General features: G+C 38.5%; 1 protein-coding gene across 4 annotated transcripts in view; it reads left to right on the top strand.

Moving 5' to 3' along the window:
• PCCA (propionyl-CoA carboxylase subunit alpha) overlaps positions 1-20,506 on the top strand; it is a 403,439-nt gene that overhangs the window by 215,865 nt on the left and 167,068 nt on the right. For all 4 annotated transcript variants that reach the window (XR_003907575.1, XM_029936479.1, XM_029936480.1 and 1 more), the window contains one exon: positions 5,924-6,032. Coding sequence is in view for 3 of the 4 variants with exons in the window: in XM_029936479.1 (XP_029792339.1) it covers positions 5,924-6,032 (109 nt within the window). In the remaining variant the exon portion in view is untranslated. The remainder of the gene's footprint in view (positions 1-5,923; positions 6,033-20,506) is intronic.

Genomic DNA, 20,506 nt, shown 5'->3' with positions numbered 1-20,506 from the left:
ATACCCTTTTCTAATTAAAAATTCTTTGAAATCAAAAATAAAATTAAACTAAATTTGATTGAAAACCTACTTAAGACTAAAACCTAGTTTTAAATGATGAAATGCTAAAATAATTTTATTTCAAATCAGGAATAAATGAATTCTGTAAAATGACTTACTATCAATCATTTTTATTGCTTCACAATATCAAAAGACCCCAAAAAAAGTTGGTTTAAATATTTTGAAAAGAGAGAAAATTTTCTCTTTTTTCTATATATAAGTGTGTCCCTAGAAAACCCAGAAGATACTATTTAAAAATTTCCAGACTTAAAAAAGAATGTCTGACAAGGTGGCTGAATGCAGGAAGATAAACATGCCTAGTTAGTATTTCTTCTCTATGTTAGTAAGAGCCAGCTTGAAATGAACCCTGTTCATATTAACTGTAGTGTCTTGTAAAATAGTTGAGAGAAGTTTAATAGGGAAGATATAGAACCTATGGATTCTCTAAGCTGTAAAAGTCTTGTTGAGAAAGAAGATGTGAACAGATGGGAAAACATGGTTTTTTTTTCTTTCAAATTTTGATTTAAATTCAAGCTAGCTAACACATGGTATAGTATTGGTTTCAGGAGTCTAGTGATTCGTTGAATACGCAGTAGTTACCACAAGTGCCCTCCTTAATGCTCATCACCCATTTAGCCCATCTGCCCACTCACCTCCAGCAACCATCAGTTTATTTTCTATAGTTAAGAGTCTCTTATGGTTTGCTTCCCTCTATGTTTTTATCTTATTTTATTTTTCATTCTCTTCTTCTATGTTCATCAGTTTTATTTCTTAATTTCCATATATGAGTGAAATCATAGGATATTTGTCTTTCTCTGACTGACTTATTTTGTTTAGCATAAAACACTCTAGCTCCACCCAAGTTGTTACAAATGACAAGATTTCATTCTTTTTGATGGCTGATCAGTATTCCATTGTGTGTGTGTGTGTGTGTGTGCGCGCGCACGCTCTCAGATTACACACATATGTATATACTACATCTTCTTTATCCATTCATCAGTCCATGGACATTTGGGCTCTTACCATAAATTGGCTGTTGTTCAGAGTGCTGCTATACATACTGGGGTGCATGTGACCCTTTGAATCACTATTTTTGTATACTTTGGATAAATACCTAGTAGTGTCGCTCTCCACTCTCTCTTCTCCCCCAACTCATGCTTTGTCTGTAAAGAAATAAACAAACATTAAAAAAATAAAGTTTAAGAATGGAAGTACTTGAAAGAAAAAGAGAATAGGTCAGTGTAACGGAATAGGGAGCGCATAAACAGAAATTAGTATATGTGGGAATTTTTCCTCTTACTATATATGAAATGTTAGAACCTTAGTTTATGCCAAATAAAAAAAAATGAGTCCCAGGTAAAGATTAACTGTAAAACATAAAAACAATTAGAATAAAACTGAGGAGTATAGTTTCTACCTAGACATTGGAGTGATCTTTTAAAAGAATAGTGCAAAGATTTCTAATGAAAACTAATGATATGAGAGTGTTCTGTAAAATTTTTCTGTATAGTGTTCTATAAAATTTTTGATTGTTTCTCTTTGGCAAAATACTAAGTGCTAATTGAGCATTTTTAAAGAATTCTAAATGGCCCATAAACTTGAAATTGAAAGCTGTTGTAAAAACATTAGTTTTCTTTTTAAATTATTTTTTTAGGCCAGTGTTCATTAAATAGCTAAAACATAGATTATTTCTGGATTTCATATGTCAATCACATATTACTTGATGAAACTTTGCAGTCGGACATTTTGTAATTTAAATTACTATGTTCCTTCTTTGGAACCTGTGAGAATAGCAAATATAACTACTTTTAAAAAACTAAAATGAGTATTTTACATGTTATATACTATCATGTCCTATATTGATCTATATTAGACTATATGCACTCTAAAAATGTCTTGTATGGAGCCATAGGATGATTATATAACCTCTAGTCACAGACTATCTCAACATGGCTCTGATGTCCAAGCCTATTACATTTAAAAAGAATTTTTTTAAACATTTATTCATTTTTTGAAAGAGTATGAGCACGAGAGGGACAGAGAGAGAGGGAGACATGGAATCTGAAGTAGGCTCCAGGTCCTGAGCTGTCCACACAGAGCCTGACATGGGGCTCAAACTCACGAACCGTGAGATCATGACCTGAGCTGAAGTCAGACATGTAACCGACTGAACCACCCAGATGTCCCAAGCCCTTTATTATCTCACAATTTGTAAAGGTTACCATTTTAAGAAAACAACTACATAAAAAACTGTCCTTCAATTTTTTTAGATGTGTGCAAAAGAAAGTGATTATGATAATGAAAATCATAATCTTTTATTAGACGCGGTATGATGGGGCGCCTGGGTGGCTCAGTCTTTGAGTGTCCAACTACAGATCAGGTCAGAGTCTTGGAGTTTGTGAGTTCAAACCATGTGTTGGGCTTTGTGCTGACAGCTCAGAGCTTGGAGCCTGCTTTGGATTCTTTCTCTCTCTGCCCCTCCTCCACTCACACTCAGTCTGTCTCTCTCTCTCAAAAATAAATAAACATTTGAAAAAATGTTAAAAAAAAAAAAGATGGTATGAGATCTATCTCATGTCAGAACTTTGAAGGAACTGTGAGTGGTTAGTCTGGAGAAGAGGAGACTCATTAATAAGGAATAATGCAGTTGTCGTCAGCTTGGCCCAGCCGTTGAGCCCGGGGCACTGATCTGTGTCTATTTGTTGATTGTGTCTGGCACAAAATGGGTCACTTTTGTAGTTGGTAGGGCATCCCATATATTGATCACTTTGGTGAGAGATTCAGGTGATGAACTAATCCTCGTCTTAAACCTAAGATTCAATCAGGGTCCCTTTCTGCCTTGTGCCAGCTCTCAGATCCAGGTGGTTAGACTGGATTTTAGTCTAGTTAGTTAGAAACAAAATTTTGGAACATGGATTGCAAGACACCAGGTCCAGCTGGGACAGGGAAAAACCAGAGGGCATAGTAATGAAGAACATTCAGAAGCCTAAGGTCAGAGCCAGGGCAGACATGTGTAGGCATCAGGCCATAAGAGAACAACAGAAGTCAAGGCCCCTCTGATCTGTGATCAAGAGTAGCCTTATGCTGGAACCTTTATCATAAGAATAGTTATGATAGAGTATCTTCTACACTGCCACTTTGCACCTGAATCCCCTCTTTTCAGTGTGACTAGATGCTCCAAGGATGGTCAAGATATAAAATGATTTTAATGAGTGGCAGAGTGGATCACTGCAGTCTATATACTTAAAGATTGGTAATGTACAAGCACAGGAAAGAATAGAATTAGAAAAGACTTATTCAGTGTTATTTCAGATTGGAAAAGTTGGGTAAAAGTCACAGTTTGACTCAGGGCACCTGGGTGGTTCAGTTAATTGAGTGTCCAACTCTTGATTTCAGCTCAGATCATGATCCTAGGGTCATAGGATCGAGCCCTGCTTGGGGCTCCATGCTGAGTGTGGAGCCTGCTTGGGATTCTGTCTCTCCCTCTGTTTCTCTCCCCCACTTGTGTTCGTTCTCTCTCTCTCTCTCTCTCTCAGAATCTAAAAAAAACGTTTATAGAAACAGTCTGATTCAGTATGAGAAGTAGCCATCTATTTAGAAATCTTCGAGTTTGTCTCTTTCCAGCTATTGGAGTTCTAGCGATCCTAGATAACCATCTATCTAGCAGTGCTGGAGAAGGGGCAGTCACACTGCACGGAGGGTGAAATAGATCGTCTCTTAGCACTACTCTGCTAAAATTGCCTGAGAGATTCTTAAGTTGTAGAAACAAATTTAAATTGTAGAATTAGTAAGTTTTCAGTAGGCTTCTATCAGGTAGAAATGGATTGCTAAAATTTGCAAATCTGTTCCAGAATCAGTAAAAGGATTAACATTGATATGCATTAATCAATTTCTCTGTGAGATGTTATGAGTAATGGTGAGTTTTATTTGGGAATCTCCTTTCTCAATATTATCTTAGTGCAGCTAGCAATTAGACCAAATGAGACACCGAAGCAGTGTCCTACAGTTGAAAGGATTCTCATAATGTATTGCCTTTTTTCCTGCTGCTGATATACAGCGTGCAAATGTGTCTAGAGTAATGACTGTTTGAACCACTGTAGGAAGTCTATTCTGTATCATGATTTAGTGTACACACACATCCACAAAAGATTCGGTGTGCAAAGTGTTCACATAATTTGTCTTTCTGGTCATGACCCACTACTTAAGTGGTTTATATTACACAGTTTGATAAACATGTGTCTAAAATAGTTCTGTTCAAACTGAGATTTGAAGACGTGCAGCATCAGCACCACCCTGAAGCTTGTTAGAAAGGCAAGTTCTTGGGCTGCATCCTAGACTTAGTACCAGTCAGTGTCTGAAGGTGGAGCGCAGGCATCTCTGCTTTAATGCAGGTGATTCTGATGCACAGTGAAGTTGGAGATCATTTTGCTGGTCCTCTTTACACTCCAAAGAGCTTCTGTGGTTATTTCCATTGATAGTTGCCATTATACAAATGAAAACTTAGGAGCTTCAGGGGCTCCTGGGTGGCTCAGTCAGTTAAGTGTCCAACTCTTGATTTTAGCTCAGGTCGTGATCCCCCAGTTTGTGGGATCAAGCACCCCCAGTAGGCTCTGCACCAATAGTGCAGAGCCTGCCTGGGCTTCTCTCTTTTTCTCTCTGCTCCCCGCCCCCTGCTTGCACTCATGTTCCCTCTTTCTCTCAAAATAAATAAGTAAACATTAAAAAAAGAAGGGTGCCTGAGTGATTCAGTCAGGTAAGCATCTGACTTTGGCTCAGGTCATGATCCCACAGTTAGTGGGTTTAAGGTCCATGTACAGCTCAAAAGCGTGGAGCCTGCTTTGGACTCTATCACCCTCTCTTTCTGCCCCTCCCTAGCTTGTGGTCGTGCGCTCTCTCTCTCACTCATACACACACACACACACACACACACACACATTTAAAAAATACTTTAAAACAATTTTTAAAAAGAAAAAACTTAGGGGCTTTAAAAATATTTTTATTTGTTTCATTTTTTAATTTTATTTTTTTAAATTTGTGTTTAAGGTACCAATAATAAATCCATTGTATGTTGACATCAGCAGTGATGTCACCACACATATATCTCTTGGATCAGTTAACCTCCACAGTACACACCTGAAAAATTGAGGGGGTGGGAAAGCAAATACATGGTAGCATTATTATGAAAGCAGTTTTTAAGAAAAAAATTTTATTGGTTTTTTAATTTATTTTTGAGAGAGGGAGAGACAGCATGAGCAGGGGAGGGTCAGAGAGAGAGGGAGACACAGAATCTGAAGACAGGCTCCAGGCTCTGAGCTAGCTGTCAGCACAGAGCCTGACGTGGGGCTCAAAGCCATGAACCGTGAGATCATGACCTGAGCTGAAGCCGATGCTCATCTGACTGAGCCACACAGGCGCCCCTATGAAAGCAGTTTTGACCTTGCAGCCCTCAAAGGTTCTTGGGGACTCCCGATAGCCCACAGGACACACTTTGGAAAGTGCTCTTGTAGACGGGATGTTTTGAGAAGACTAAGACCAAATTTTTGTAATCTCACATAGGGTAAGTATGGGATCATGTGAGACATTTTCATGGCTGCTTAAGTACTAGAGACCATCAGGAACTGTTCAAAGCCTGTAAGAGTGCAGTTGATTCAGGCCATTGAGGGGTCTATTACCAAACTCCTAGAACTAATTGATAGATTCACTTGGGTTTTTTGGTCTTATTTGAATAATCTTGGTCTCTTCTCTCCCCAGTGCCTGTCCTAGTGCCGGGGATAATACTAGCTCTATGATAGATGTTTGATAAAATACTTATTTGAATGACTAATAATTCTATAAGAGAGAAGCACTAAATGTTAACATGATGTATGTGATTGATTTCCCTCAGGACACAAGTTAACAGAGAATGAGAAAAATCAGTTATTGGCAATAGCATCATCATTGTTCGTGGCATTCCAATTAAGAGCACAACATTTTCAAGAACATGAAAGTTCAAGGTATGTTGATTACTTAAAACAGCATAAATGAGCCAGATAATGCTGATAATCTAGTTACAGAAAGTAGCAAATAAACGATACAACTGATCATAGTTCTGAATCTTGTGAATGTTTGGAGAAGTGTAATAAAATCACACTATTTAAAAATGGTATTGCTTCTGTTTCGTTCAAGTGATTTTTTAAAATTCAGATAAAAGGATCTTGACCCTGCTAATTTGGACATTATTAGAGGTAAGAAGATACTCTGAAGCCCTATGGAATATCTGTTTAAGTAATTTGTATTTATTATTTTTGTTTTATAACTTCATGTGTTAATCTTGAACAAAGTTTTGAAGTGTTACAGTACTAAAAATTAGGATTGAATCTGAGCAGCTAAAACATACATATATATATAAGAAATTCATTTATAAGATACAAGAAGGAGTTAACAGCAGGTCGAGTTAGTTATTTGTGAGCCCTAAGTATACCTTTCAGCTTCCTACTAATGTAAGTGAAAGAAAAAATATCTTTCATACCAGGGCAGACAAAAACAAAGTCATCATGACATTGATGTCTCTAAGTGACAGAATTACTTAATATGGAGGTCTGTGTCCTGGCTAGCATAATCCTGCTTTAGCAAATATAGCCTATTACTTGCTAGAGTGATGTTGTTGAAAAAACCGTGTCACTTCTACTTCTTTTCCACTCTGTTTGCCTTTCCACAAGAGGAAGAACAAAGATAAAAGTGACTGAGAGTTCTGAGGAACACAGACCAGGAACTCAGATTACCCCCTGAAGAATTAGGAAGAGGAAATGTAGTTTGGGTTTTGGCTATACCTTAATGGCTAAATGGTTTTACTCAGAAAATCTTGGAGTAGATAGTATTCTTCAGTTGTTCTCATTCTCAAGAGAAGATATAGGAAGCTTAATTGATGATATTTGTTTCCTACTTTTTTTTTTTTTTAATTGAAGCACAGTTGATACACAGGGTTACACTAGTTTCAGGTGCACAGCATGGTGATTGAGCAGCTCTATACCTTAGCTGTGCACGCTGTAAACACAGTCATTGTCATCACACAACACTGTCACAGTGCCACTGACTGCATGCCACATGCTGCAGCTTTCATGTGGACTCATTCGTCCCATAACTGGAAGCCTGTACCTTCTCCTCCCCTTCACCCATTTTGCCCATATCCCCTCCCAGATGCCTCCCCGGTGGCAACCATCAGTTGTCTATATTCATGGGTCCGTTTCTGCTTTCTGTTTGTTTTATTTTTTAGAGTCCACATATAAGTGAAATCATATGGCATTTGTCTTTCTCTGTCTGACTTATTTCACTTAACATTATACCCTCTAGGTCCATCCGTGTTGTTTCCCATGGCAAGATCTTAGGCTTTTTTTTTTTTTTTTTTTATGGCTGGCTAACATTCTCTCCCCGCCTCTTTTTAGCCTCCTACCCCCTTCCTCCCTCCCTCTTTCCTTCTGTCTCTCTCTCATTTTCTGTGTGTGTATATAGGAAATGGCTATTTTAAGTCATCTGCAATAAACATAGGGTTCATATATTTTTTTGAATTCGTGTTTTCGTTTCCTTGGATAAATACCCATAAGTAGAATAATGTATGATCTTTTTTAAGTCATCATTTGATAGATGTCTAGGGAGACAAGAGATTATAGAATATCAGTAAACTATTGAATGATGGAAGGAGGAGGAAAGTGGGCAAAAAAGCCATGAATATGGTTGTTTTCTCCCCTAACATTGTGCTGGCCAGTGTAGCTGTCATTGGTCATGTGTGCTTACCTGAATTACAATTAAATTAAAAGTTCGGTTTCTCAGGCACGTTTCAGTGCCACTATCTGTGTAGTCATCAGTCTCATTTCATGTGCTCTGTAGCCACTGCTGTACTGTGGTTAGTGCTATGGAATTGAGCAGTAGAAAGAACCTTCCATCATTGTCGTTTGTTTCCATCAAGCTCTCTTATGACAGGGATGTTTTGGGGAGATGTGTGTATCTAGCTTTTGTTTTAAATCCAGAATCATACCTTATATTATTTTGTATTATTCTTTTGATAAATATAGTATTCATATCCTGACGACCTTCAGATCATTCTGCCCTTGATCATTTCTGAAGGCCTGAGGGTAACTAATGATGAAGTGGTTTGATCTTGAAGAAATGTATTCAAGTCGTTTTTAGAGAATACTGACTTACCATTGGCAAGAATCTGAAAAAAGATTTGAAAAGGAAAAGAATAAAAGTTACTTGTACTCCCACAAACTGTTCAGGAAGCAGTTTTTCACATTTGGATGTGTCTCCTGCTAAGTGTATATATGTGTGTATATTTATAGACATATGTACGTGTATAGCTTGTATATGCCTTACATAGAGTCATACTGGGAATATAGTTTGACTTTTATTTTTTAAATTGTAATATTATTGCATTTCTTTTATTCTTTGGTCTTTAGAAGCATATTTTTTATTTTTATTCCAGAATTTAAAACATGGAAACTTTTGCTCTTCAAAAGAGCAAATTACAAAGTAATATATATAGCAAATGGTAAAATGTACCCAGAGGTTCATAAATATATATAGATAAGGGACTTGAGTCCACAATATATAAATAGTTCTTAAAACTCAAATATAAGCCTGACACCCCAATAAAGAAATAGAAATCTTTATTAAAGAAGTTATATGAGTGACAATAAGTTCATGAAAAGGTGTTCAGTATCATTAATCACTAGAGAAAGACAAAATCACATTGCTACACTAATACACACCACCTAGAATAATGTACATTAAGTGGTAAGTGGATAAATAATTGTGGTATATTCATACAATGGAATACTCTTTAGCAGTAAAAAAGAAGTACTGATACATGCATGACCGTACAAAAAACTAAAAAGAAAGTCATGCTGAGAGAAACCAGTTCGAAAAGACTATATAATCTAGACTTTTATTTGAAACTTCTAGTAAAGGCCAAAGTATAATGACAGGAAGTAGATCAGTGGTTCCCTGGATGCAGGTGCTGATGTCACAGAATTACGTCTTCATACATTCTGTGCCCCAAACCATAAACTAATAATTCTTTTAAATGTATTAATTTCTTAAATTATGTAGAAAACAAAATGTGGAGTTTCAAACCAAAGTTGTTACAATATTAGCTTTTATTATTGTCCATGTATTTAACTTTACTGAGATATTTATTCGTGTGGCTTCCTCTGGAGTCCTTTCATTTCAACTTGCAAGACTCCCTTTAGCATTAGTTGCAGGGGAGTTCTGGTGGTCACAAACTCCTAAACTGCCTCAGCTTTTATTTATCTGGGAATGACTTAATTTCCAGTTTTAATGTCTTAATCCAGTTTTGCTGGATTTAGGATTCTTAGTTGACAGTTTGGGATTTGCTTGGTGTTTTTTGTTTTTTGGGTTTTTTTGTTTTGTTTTGTTTTGTTTTGTTTTGTTTTCTTTAGCACTTTGAATATATCATCTTACTGCCTCTGGCTTCTGCAGTTTCTGATGAAAATCTGACAGTCTTATTGAGTGTCCTTTGGAGGTAATGATTTGCTTCTCTCTTGCTACTTTCATGACTTTCTCTTTGACTTTTGAAAAGGTTGACTATAATGTGTTTTCGTGTGAGTCTGTGAGTTCATCTTACTTGGAGTCCATTGAGCTTCTCGAATATTAATATTTATGCCTGTCATCTAATTGGGGGATTTTTCAGCCATTACTCACATTTTGTCTCTACCCTGTTCTCTCTCTCTCCTTTTGGGACTCCCATGATGAATACATTGGTCTGCTTGATGGTGTCCCACAGGACCCTTAGGCTCTGTTCACCTACTTGAGAATTTCTCTTGTCTTATCTTCAAGTTGGCTGATTCTTCTGCCTTTTAATCTTTCTAGTGAGTTTTTCATTTCAGTTATTGTACATTTTAGCTTTAGAATTTCTTTTTCATTTCCTTTTAAGTTTCTAATCTTTTAATTAATATTTTTATTTACACATTGTTTTCTTGACTTTGTCCACATCTTTCTTTGGTTTTTTTGAGCATCTTTAAGACAGTTGTTTTAAAGTCTTGATCTACTATATCTGCCATTAGGTCTTTTTCATGGTCATATTCTGCAACTTTTTTTCTTTGAGAAGATTATACTTCTCTGTTTCTGTATATGACTTATGATTTTTTGCTGTTGTTGAACATTGGACATTTGAATCTGATAATGTGGTATCTCTGGAAATCAGATTCTCCTCTTTCCCCAGGGGTTTACTCTTTTCTTATTGTTGTCATCTGTATTTATTTGTTATAGGCATCTCTGTGCCAGCAATCAGCTGATCAGCTTGAGGTGTAAATGTACAGTCTTCTCAGGTCTTTACTGAGCATTTCCCTGGGTATGTGTGGTCACTTTCCAGTTTTCCTCATAAATGCAGTTGTTTTTTAATGTCTTAGTGTTTAATGTCTGGCTCCTGAAAGGGGAAAAAGCAGAAAATGAGGGAGGAAAATGGGGGTACTGACCCTTTAAATCCCCTGGAAGTCCCTTCAGCCAGAGGGAGGGGCTTGCAACCCTGGGAGGAGGTGCAGTAACAATGGCTGTCCACCTTTTTTGTTTGCCCCTCTGTGATCAGAAGCAGTAGTCAGTCATCATAGCACAGATCACTAGTATTTGGAGGACAGTGTCTTTTTTTTTGCCCACCCTGGTTTCCACAAGCTGTGTGGAAGCTGCTCCAGTAACACATGCCAAGCTGCCCGCCAGGTGCTGGAGATGGGTGGGGAGTGAGAAGCTGCTACCCTGGTAAGAGCTGAAATTGACCAAGGTTGACTGCAATTTACCAAACTCGGAAGTTTGCAAGCCTTTGACTGGACTGGAGTTCTAAACCAGTTATATCAGAGTGATTCTGCCAGTGTAATTGTCATCTAGGAGGGGAGAGAGATTCCCGGTGTTTCCTAGTCTGCCATCCTCCCAGAATCCTCCTCCTCTATATATGTTACTATTGAACTTTAGTCTTTTAAAGTTGGAAAATTTATATTAATAAAATAGGTGGCTAAAAGTTATGTAAATAACTGTGCACATGTTCCCTATATAACAGTGATTTATTTTGGGTGAGTTTAGTTTCTATGGAACTTACTCATTTAGTAAGCCAGTTTATTGTGAAACAGATTACCCATGACAACAGAGACCTGTAACGCCTAGCAAAATATATTGACTTTCTTTTGGCAGAGTATAATCTTACTCAGGCGAAGTAAATCTAAGTTATTTTTGCTTGTTTGCCGAAAAGGTCCCTGACATCAGAGCTGATGTCAGGTGATTGAATCTCTACATTCTGGCTCGGGAGGCCTGTTTTCATTATTGGCTTGGGAATGGCGTCTAAGAGTCACCCCGCAGGTGTGGCTGCACATCGCTCCGTCACGGGTGTGCTCATGGACTGTTTATGCTTCCAGATCCAGTAGCCCTCAGCCCTTCCTTTGTGTGGCTTATTTTGGCTGCTGATCTTATTTTCCCAATATCTCTATGGATTTTATTCTTTCATCATTTATGACTTGGAAAAAGACACTGATGATATGTACCCATAGTATTTGGATTGTAAGACGATAGCAATGCAGTTTAGGGGGGAAAAAAAGTGCTGTCAGAAACAATAGCAATTTTTCTCAGAATGACCATACATAAATTTGGCAAACACAATTAAATGTCTACAGAAGTACATGATAATTATTCTTAATTGTTGTGTCTGTTATTCTGTTGACAGAAATGAATGCTTGAAAGTTGTGTTAAATAATCACGTTATTTGAAATGAAAGTGATTTTGTTGGCATTGTGGTTTGGTTTAATAATGTGTTGCACTAACAGATACTGATTGGAGGAGAAAAACAGTAAAGGAAACGATTCAGTTCCTTACAGTAATCTTTCATTTAGTTTTGCTCAAGATATGCCTGTTTTCCTTGGATCTAAATGCTTCTTCGCAGGTCAGGAATCACCTTTCTGAGGGAGGCCCTTTCTTTACCCTCATTCAAGTCCACCTCTACCTGTTCAAGCTTCTCAGGCGCTAGTGAGAATGCCACTGTGCTGTCTCTAAACTTCTGTACTTTTGTCCTTCCTACTGTTATTTCTGCACCTACTTTCTTTGGTTAGGTCTGGTAGCTAAATAAATAGTCATCTAGGCTTTCTTAAGCTTTATCACTTACATTTCCTAATTCCATGATTATTATCTTTCTGTTATGCTAATTTATCACGTAATGATGATTAGTTCTTGGGAGGGCTGTGCCGACTTCCCTGGTGGTGGTAGAAGCTGGTGACCAGATCCCCCTTCCCGAGCAGAGCGCTGTACTGCATTCACTTACCTTGTGTGTTATAAACATTTGGCGGGGCTGTGACTCAGATAAGCTTTTGACTCCTTTCTGCATGTCAGTCTTCACAGCTTTGCCCCACTGAGGTGTGTTAAGGTGTTTCAAAGTAAATGTTGATCATGGGTTTTATAAAAAAAATTTTTTTTTAACTTCAGATACATGGTAATTTCATCATATTTTTGTGGCTTGTTTTTGTCTGTTTGCTTCCTTTTCTTTCTTTCTTTGTACTTTTCCATTTCCCAGAGAATGTGTTCAGATTCCTAAACACATGAACTTTTGGTGAAGTCAGCAACATCTAACTCTTGAATTCATTTGGAATTCCCTTATGTGTACGTTATAAAAGAGTTTGTTCATTGTGATTTGGTAGCCTTTTATTTATAAAATATTCCAACCTACTTCTCAAAGTAGTATCTCTTTGTATGTCCAAGGATAGCAAGACAGAAATGCATATGCTGTCTCAATTTGGGCCACTCTCACAACTTACCATAGATTGGGTGGCTTAAATAACAAACACTGCTCACTGCTCTGGAGTTGGAAGTCTGAGATCAGGGGGCCACCCTGGCTGGCTTCCGGTAAGGGCTCTCTTCTAAGTTGCTGAAAGCCTATTTCTTCCCTCCTCATATGGTGGAAAGGGGGTGAGCTAGCTCTCTGGCCTCCTGCTCTAAGGACATAATCCCATTCATGAGTGCTCTACCCTCACAAGCTAATTACCTTCCGAAGTCCCCTCTTCCAAATGCCATTATATAGGGCATTAGATTGCGACAGTGGAGTTTTTGGAGTGGGGACGCAAACATTCCGCCAATAACAGTGAGTGTGTGCTTACTCGTGCGCTCCCTCTCCCTGCCCCTCTCTCCCTTCCCTACTTCCTTCCTCCCTCCTCTCTTCCTTCTCTTTTCCTCCTGCCCCTCCTCCCCTTACCCCCTCTTCCCTTCCTTCTCTTTCATTTGTGTGACTTGCATGTATGTGTGAGGATGCCCACACACATCTACGTAGACATTTATATGTTACATAAATACATTCTGTGGTTTAGTGGAAAAAACTAGAACTTAAAATTGGAAATCTGGTTTTTAGTCATAACTATACCACTTATTGTTATGTGACCTTAGGTATATTACTTTAAACTTAAGTTTACCAGTAAAATGGGAATGATGTTTTTCATAAGTTTTTGTTAGAATAATTGATCCTGTATAATTATATTTCAATACCCAAATTCTTTTACCTAATTTGTTATGAGGAAATAAGGGGTGCCTAGGTGGCTCAGTTGTTTAAGTTGTTTGACTCTTGGTTTTGGCTCAGGTCATGATCTCATAGTTTGTGGGATCAAGCCCACCATTGGGCTCCTTGCTGATAGCATGGAGCCTGCTTGGGATTCTCTCCCTCCCTCCCTCCCTCTCTCTCAAAATAAATAAACAAACTTAAAATTAAGAAATGAATTTTATATTGTAGTACAAAGCCAGGTAAATGCTTTATAGATAAAAACCATCAAGAACGGGGCGCCTGGGTGGCTCAGTTGGTTAAGCCTCTGGCTTCAGCTCAAGTCAGATCTCACGTTCGTTGGTTCAAGCCCTGCGTCGGGCTCTGTGCTGACAGCTAGCTCAGAGCCTGGAGCCTGCTTCCCATTCTGTGTCTCCTTCTCTCTCTGACCCTCCCCCTCTCATGCTCTGTCTCCCTCTGTATCAAAAATAAATAAAACATTAAAAAAATAGAAAAAAAAAAGGGAAAAATAGTTAAAAAAAAAAAACCATCAAGAACAAGAAATGGCTTTTTTGAGGGGTGGTTTATCAGGTAGCTATAAATATGATGAGAAAGTAGGAATTGGGGGTCTAATTATCTTTAGTGAAATAAATGAGATGTCTTATAGGCCAGCAAATAGGACAACAGTAGGGTGTGTTTTCAATGTTATTTAGTCAAATCAAAATTTTTCAATTCTTTTCGTTTTTCTAAAGGTTTTATTTTTAAGTAACCTCCACACCCAGTGTGTGGCTCAAAAACACAACCCTGGATCAAGAGCAGTATGCTCCACTGACTGAACCAGGCAGGTGCCCCTACTTTTCTTTTTTTCTTAAAAACCCCTAAGATTATATCCAGTATTTACTTATATTCTATTTCCATTCTTTTATAGTTTTTCTTTGTTGCAATGGTGTTTCATATTTCCAGCTTATTTTGCAAGGTGATAGAAGGTTGAGATCTAATTTTACTTCTTCATAGAGTTAACCAGTAGAAACAGTTCCATTTTTTTAAAATGTTAATTCCAGTATAGTTAACATACATTGTTATATTAGTTTCAGATGTATGATATAGTGATCCAGACTTCTATACATTACTTAGCATTCATCATGACAAGTGCACTCTTAATCTCCATCCCTGGTTCACCCATCCCTCGCCCCCTCCACCCTCTCTGGTAACCATCAGTTCTCTATAATTAAGAGTCTGTTCTTTGGTTTGTCTCTTTTTTCCTTTGTTCATTTGTTTTCTTAGAATTGGGTCCATTTATTCATTTGTTCTTTTCCTTGTTGATTATTAAATGTCACATTCATCCTATGCCAAATTCTTTTATTTACTTAAAACATTTTTTTTTTAATGTTTATTTATTTTGAGAGAGAGCACGAGCAAGGGAGGGGCATAGAGAAAGGGAAACACAGAATCCAAAGTAGGCTCCTCAGCACAGAGCCTGACATGGGGCTTAAACTCATGAGCCTTGAGATCATGACCTGAGCTGAAGTTGGACGCTCATTCAACTGAGCCACCCGGGTACCCCGAATTCTTTTATTTTTTAAAGCTTATTTATATTGAAGGTTGGGGAGAAGCAGAGAGAGAAAATCCCAAGCAGGCTCCACACTGTCAGCACAGAGCCCAATACAAGGCTTGATCTCACCAATGAGAACCATGAGATCATGACCTGAGCCAGAATCAAGAGTTGGACTCTTAACCGACTGAGCCACCCAGGTGCCCCATCCTATGCCAAATTCTTAATAATGTTAGGATCTACTTCCAAATTTTTCTCTTTTCTTTGCATTTGTCATTCTATCCTTATATTAATAATTTATTATTTTCTTTTCAAAATTTACTGATCATTCTTCTAGCTGAGCTTTGAAGGACTTTGGTATTGGAATTGCCTTAAAGTTACATAAATTTGGGTAGAATAGACATCAAATGTTGAGGTTTTTCAGAAAATATGACTACGTATTTATCAAAGTCTTTTTGATTCCCCCATTAAAGCTTTAAATTCTTTTTATTGTAAAGGTAGATTTCTTGCTATTCTTAGATTGTTTATGTTTTTGTATTATTCCTTTGTTATATACTGTATTATGGATGGGATCTTTTTCTCATTTTCAAAATGATTATTCATTTCATAAAGAGAAGCTAATGATATTTGTTATTTTTTAATTGTAACAAAACCCATATCAGAATTTACTGTCAACCATTTTTAAGTATATAGTACATTAGTGTTAACTACATGAAGTGTTGTGCAACAGATCTGTAGAAGGTGTTCATCTTGTAGAACTGAAATTCCACCCTTCATGAATAATATCCCGTTTCTTCCCCTGCCCCTACCTGCCACCCCCTGCCCTAAGCCCTTGGCAGCCACCATTCTGTCTGTCACCATGAGTTTGACCACTCAAGTATTTGTGTTTCCTTTGTAATAATTCTTCCTAAATGTAAAAAAAAAATCCATTATAATACCTTTTTAAATTTTTAAAAAATGTTTTTTATTTATTTTTGAGAGACATAGATAGTGCAAGCAGGGGAGGGTCAGAGAGAGAGGGAGACACAGAATCGGAAGCAGGCTCCAGGCTCCTGAGCTGTCAGCAGAGAGCCCGATGTGGGGCTCGAACCTATGCTGTGAGATCATGGCCCGAGCTGAAGTCGGATGCTCAACTGACTGAGCCGCCCAGGCACCCCTATAATACCTTTTAAATTGATTTCAAGAAGGGCAATCATGTAACCTTCTAAATCACTTGGGATCCTTTTGGATATAGGTCAACAGAATCCCTGATTCCGACGGGTAGCCGTTCTCACAGTGAACAGGAACCTCAGAGGAGAGAAAAGACAAAGTTCAATACAGTCACCTGCCGATGCCACTTCTCTGCAGTTCTCTTAGCCTCACTTTCTTCTCTGTGTGGCGTTTTCATAAGGCTGTGATCGCGGGATGGCTGTAGGGGTTGCAGGAGTCAAAGCCAGATAAGATTCAGAGGACTGTGTCTGAGCAAACCTTTCCCAGATGATCCCCAAGCAGCTACTTTTCAGCTCCTTTTGACCAAAAGTAAATCAGCCCATTCCTAAGCCAGTAATTGCAAAGGGAATTGGATTAGCATGATTGTCTTGGACTAATTTTCTGGTATGAGATAGATGCTGAGTGATCAACTAAAGTGACCACTGAATTTTCTAATTACTCCATGCCTTCCTTTCTGCTAGAGCTTCTCGTTCAGTTTCATGTTTAAGGGCAAAGGCTTTGGTGCCACAGACTTGGATTTCCCGATTCTGCCAGTCCCTAGCTATTATCTTAGAGTAAATTTTTTAATCTCTTTTGGACTCTGTTTCCTCATCTCTAGTATGGAGATAATTAGTTGTTCTTAATGAGTTTTTGTCAATGTCAAATGAGATATAAAATACTTAACAATTTTCTTTTTTAGAATTTCTAATGACAAAAGATTCTATTTCAAGGGTAATGGCCACGATGCATGCTTGTTTTATTTTTGACTGACAAATTCCTTGAGCATTTCAATATTAACGGATACTTTAGCAATTAAGGGTGTGTTCTTCCATTCCACCTTGAATAAGAGAATCATATACAGTTATGAAGTATAATCACATGTCTTTTAATATCATCTATTGATCATTATAAGAGTTGAGTTGGAAAATTTAGATATTTTAGGGGCACCTGGGTGGCTTAGTCAGTTCAGAGTCCAACTCTTGATTTCAGCTCAGGTCATGATCTTACGGTTTGTGAAATTGAGCCTTGGGTTGGGCTTTGTGCTGACAGTGTGGAGCCTACTTGGGCTTCTCTCTGTTCCCTCTTTCTGCCCCTCCCACTCCTCAAAATAAATAAATAAACATTTAGGGAAAAAATTTAGATAAATTAGCGGAGGGAAAATGATTCTAAAAAAATCCTACCCGCATCAAGCTTACATTTAATAAGCAGATGGTTGATAGACAAAAACAGGTCAGTAAACTGTGTAATATGAGAATGGTAATGATGATAAATATTTTGGTGATAAAACAGGAATGGGTTATCAGTGATCCTGGAGGTGGATTATGGGGTACTTGGAGTTTTACTTTGGATCACAGGCAAGTGGATGGCAAGAAAGATTAGCAGAATGAGAAGATGAACTTTAGAGCAGACACCTAATGGAGAAAGGAAGCAAGTCACATGAGTATCTCCAAGAAGGACCTTCCTGTCAGAGGAGACAGCAAATGCAAAACCCCTGAGATCAAAGTATGCCCCACTGGTTTGACAAATGGCAAGGAGTCTTTAATGAGAAAAGTAAGCAAGCTGCTGAGTAGTAGGGCTGGAGTTGGTTTGGGTAGGCTGTTGCAAGGACTTAGGTTTTCCCTGCATGAAATGGGGAGGGGAGGTGTTGCAGAGTCTTGAGCGAAGAACTTGTACCATGTGTAGTAACAAGCGCACTGTGGCTGCAGTATTTTAAACAACATAAGGAGGCAAGAGTGGGAGCCAGGAAGCTGGTCAGGGGTAGAGGTGCTAGGCCTGAGCCCTGGAACACTCCACAATAACAGGTTGGAGATGAGGCAGATCCAGCTAAGGAGGCTGGGAAGAACAGAGGAGATAAGCAGGAAATTAGTTTGGGGTGGGGGTCAGAGAGCCAAGTACAGAAAGGGTCCAAGGAGGCAGATGTGTTCAACTGACATACATGATTTGCAGAGTGACCGTGGACCGTTGAAGTTAACAATGCGGAGGTCATGGGGGCCTTGGCAAGGGCAGTGTTCAAGAATGTTGTGTGGGAAGTGATGGTTGAAGGTGGATTGAGGGGCATTTGAGAACAAGTGGGAAGAGAGAAATGGCAGCTTGCAAGTTTCAGCGACTCGTAGGAGGATTTGCCTTTTTTCTATGTATGTATATGAAGTGTGTTATTTTGATTTTACAGAAAATGGGCCATTCTCCTTAAAAGGACGTCTTTTTTTAAGCATGTTGTATAGTCAAGATTTCTCCGTATCAAGTAGTTTTTGAAAAAATTGTTTTCAAAGACTGTACTATATTAGCAGCTTGAAAAATGAACATACTATAGAAAAGTTTGTCTTATAAAATTGATAAATCCAGAGAATTTTTATTTAATGTTTATTTTTTAGGGAGAAAGAGACCGTGTGAGTGGGGATGGGGCAGAGAGAGAGGGAGACACAGAATCTGAAGCAGGCTTCAGGCTCTGAGCTGTCAGCCTGGAGCCGGACGTAGGGCTCAAACCCATAAACTGCAAGATCATGACCTGAGCCCAAATCAAGACTCAGACGCTTAAATGACCAAGCCACTCTAGCATCTCTGTCGAACTATTTTGTTTATGGAAGTCCCTCTATTCAGTCATTAGGGTTAGGAAAATTATATCATCTGTGGTTCTTTGGGCCCCTTCAGCTGGCCCTGCAATGTCCGTGCTTGGTGTGGTCCAGCAGAATCAGCCCTGAATGAGGTGGCAGGACTCAGGATTTTGGTCCCAGCACCACTACCAAGTATACAGGTGGCCCATGTCTCTCTTGAGATTTGAGTAGAGGTGAATGACTCAGGAAAGGCCAACGATAGCACTGTTGCAAAGACATTAGCTTGAAAGGTTTTAAAATGTGTAGTGTTCACTTTCGGAGAGATTACTTTGGGTGTGTGGAGGCAGTGTGTCACCACCTCTGGGAGCTGACCCTCTGTGGGATGTGTCGGGTGCATGCATCAGACATGTTGACGGGCTCAGAGCCTGCCGGGGGTTTCACTGTTGGCCAGTGTGGCATAACGGAAAGTTACATTCACTTGAATCAGACTCATATTGTATTTTCTCTCCTCTTCTGGCTTCCTGATGAAACAGAGAATCCGTTCTTTGGTGATTTTTACTTGACAGATGCAATTAGCTGATTTTTCTCCTTGCTTCTTTCCTTTCCTGGTTGTAGATTTATAATTCTCTTACCTGTTGCTACGTCTTCAATTAGTTGATGAAGTTTGAGGTTTTAAAATATCACAGTCGGGGCACCTGGGTGGCTCAGTTGGTTAAGCGTCCAGCTTCGGCTCAGGTCAGATCTCATGGTTCGTGGGTTCGAGCCCCGCGTCGGGCTCTGTGCTGACAGCTAGCTCAGAGCCTGGAGCCTGTTTCGGATTCTGTGTCTCCCTCTCTCTCTGACCCTCCCCTGCTCCAGCTGTCTCTCTCTGTCTCTCAAAAATAAATAAAAAGCATTAAAAAATTTTTTTAAAATATCACAGTCATTGAAAGATAATTGGGGAAACAGAAAAAAGCAGACATGTGAACATAGCTCCCAAGTAAAAGCTACTATTGTTGTACAGAGGCAGTGCGTTCTTTTATTTAAGTGTCTCTGAATTTAAAAGGACATGTGAAATTGTTAATGCATTTATACCATCTGTGATGATGAAATACAACTTTTTATCATACTTGTCTCATATATGTTCTGAGGTAAACTACTTCATTACGACAATGAAGTCAATGTTCTGATAACTGATACAAATTAAAAAGTTGTACTTTTGGTATATATTCACAAATGTACATAGCCATACGTTGCCTTTGGAAATACCTACTTTGGTTTGAGCAAATAAGTCTCTTACAAACAGCAAAGGGGGGGAAGTGTTAATTCAGTCATTAACTGTTAAGCCTGCCTTACTTTTTACTATCTCTGTTATGATATTTTTTGTTACTTAATATGACTACATCCTGGGTGACTTAGAAATCTATGTGAGGTCAAGCACACAATATTAAGTGGCTAAGATGTCCTGTTTATACATTTTTTGGTAAGTATTACATTTCAAAATAGATTTTTCTTTGATTCTACCATACCAGCTGAACAGAAGACAGAATGGCCTCATTATTGTAGGAGAATTTCTCCGTTCCCTGCGATGATTCCAGAAGCTCTTGCACACTTCATCAGTAGTATTGTAATTCTTTGGCTGCAGGATATTTGGCAGCTGTTGCACCCCACTGGCAAATCCTATTCATACTTCTTTCCCATTCACCA

The sequence above is a fragment of the Suricata suricatta genome, chromosome 4 (genome assembly GCF_006229205.1).
Source record: "Suricata suricatta isolate VVHF042 chromosome 4, meerkat_22Aug2017_6uvM2_HiC, whole genome shotgun sequence".
In the NCBI taxonomy this organism is placed as follows: Eukaryota; Metazoa; Chordata; class Mammalia; order Carnivora; family Herpestidae; genus Suricata; species Suricata suricatta.
The sequence above is the reverse complement of the archived record's forward strand: the minus strand, read 5'-3'. Positions and strand labels throughout refer to the sequence as shown.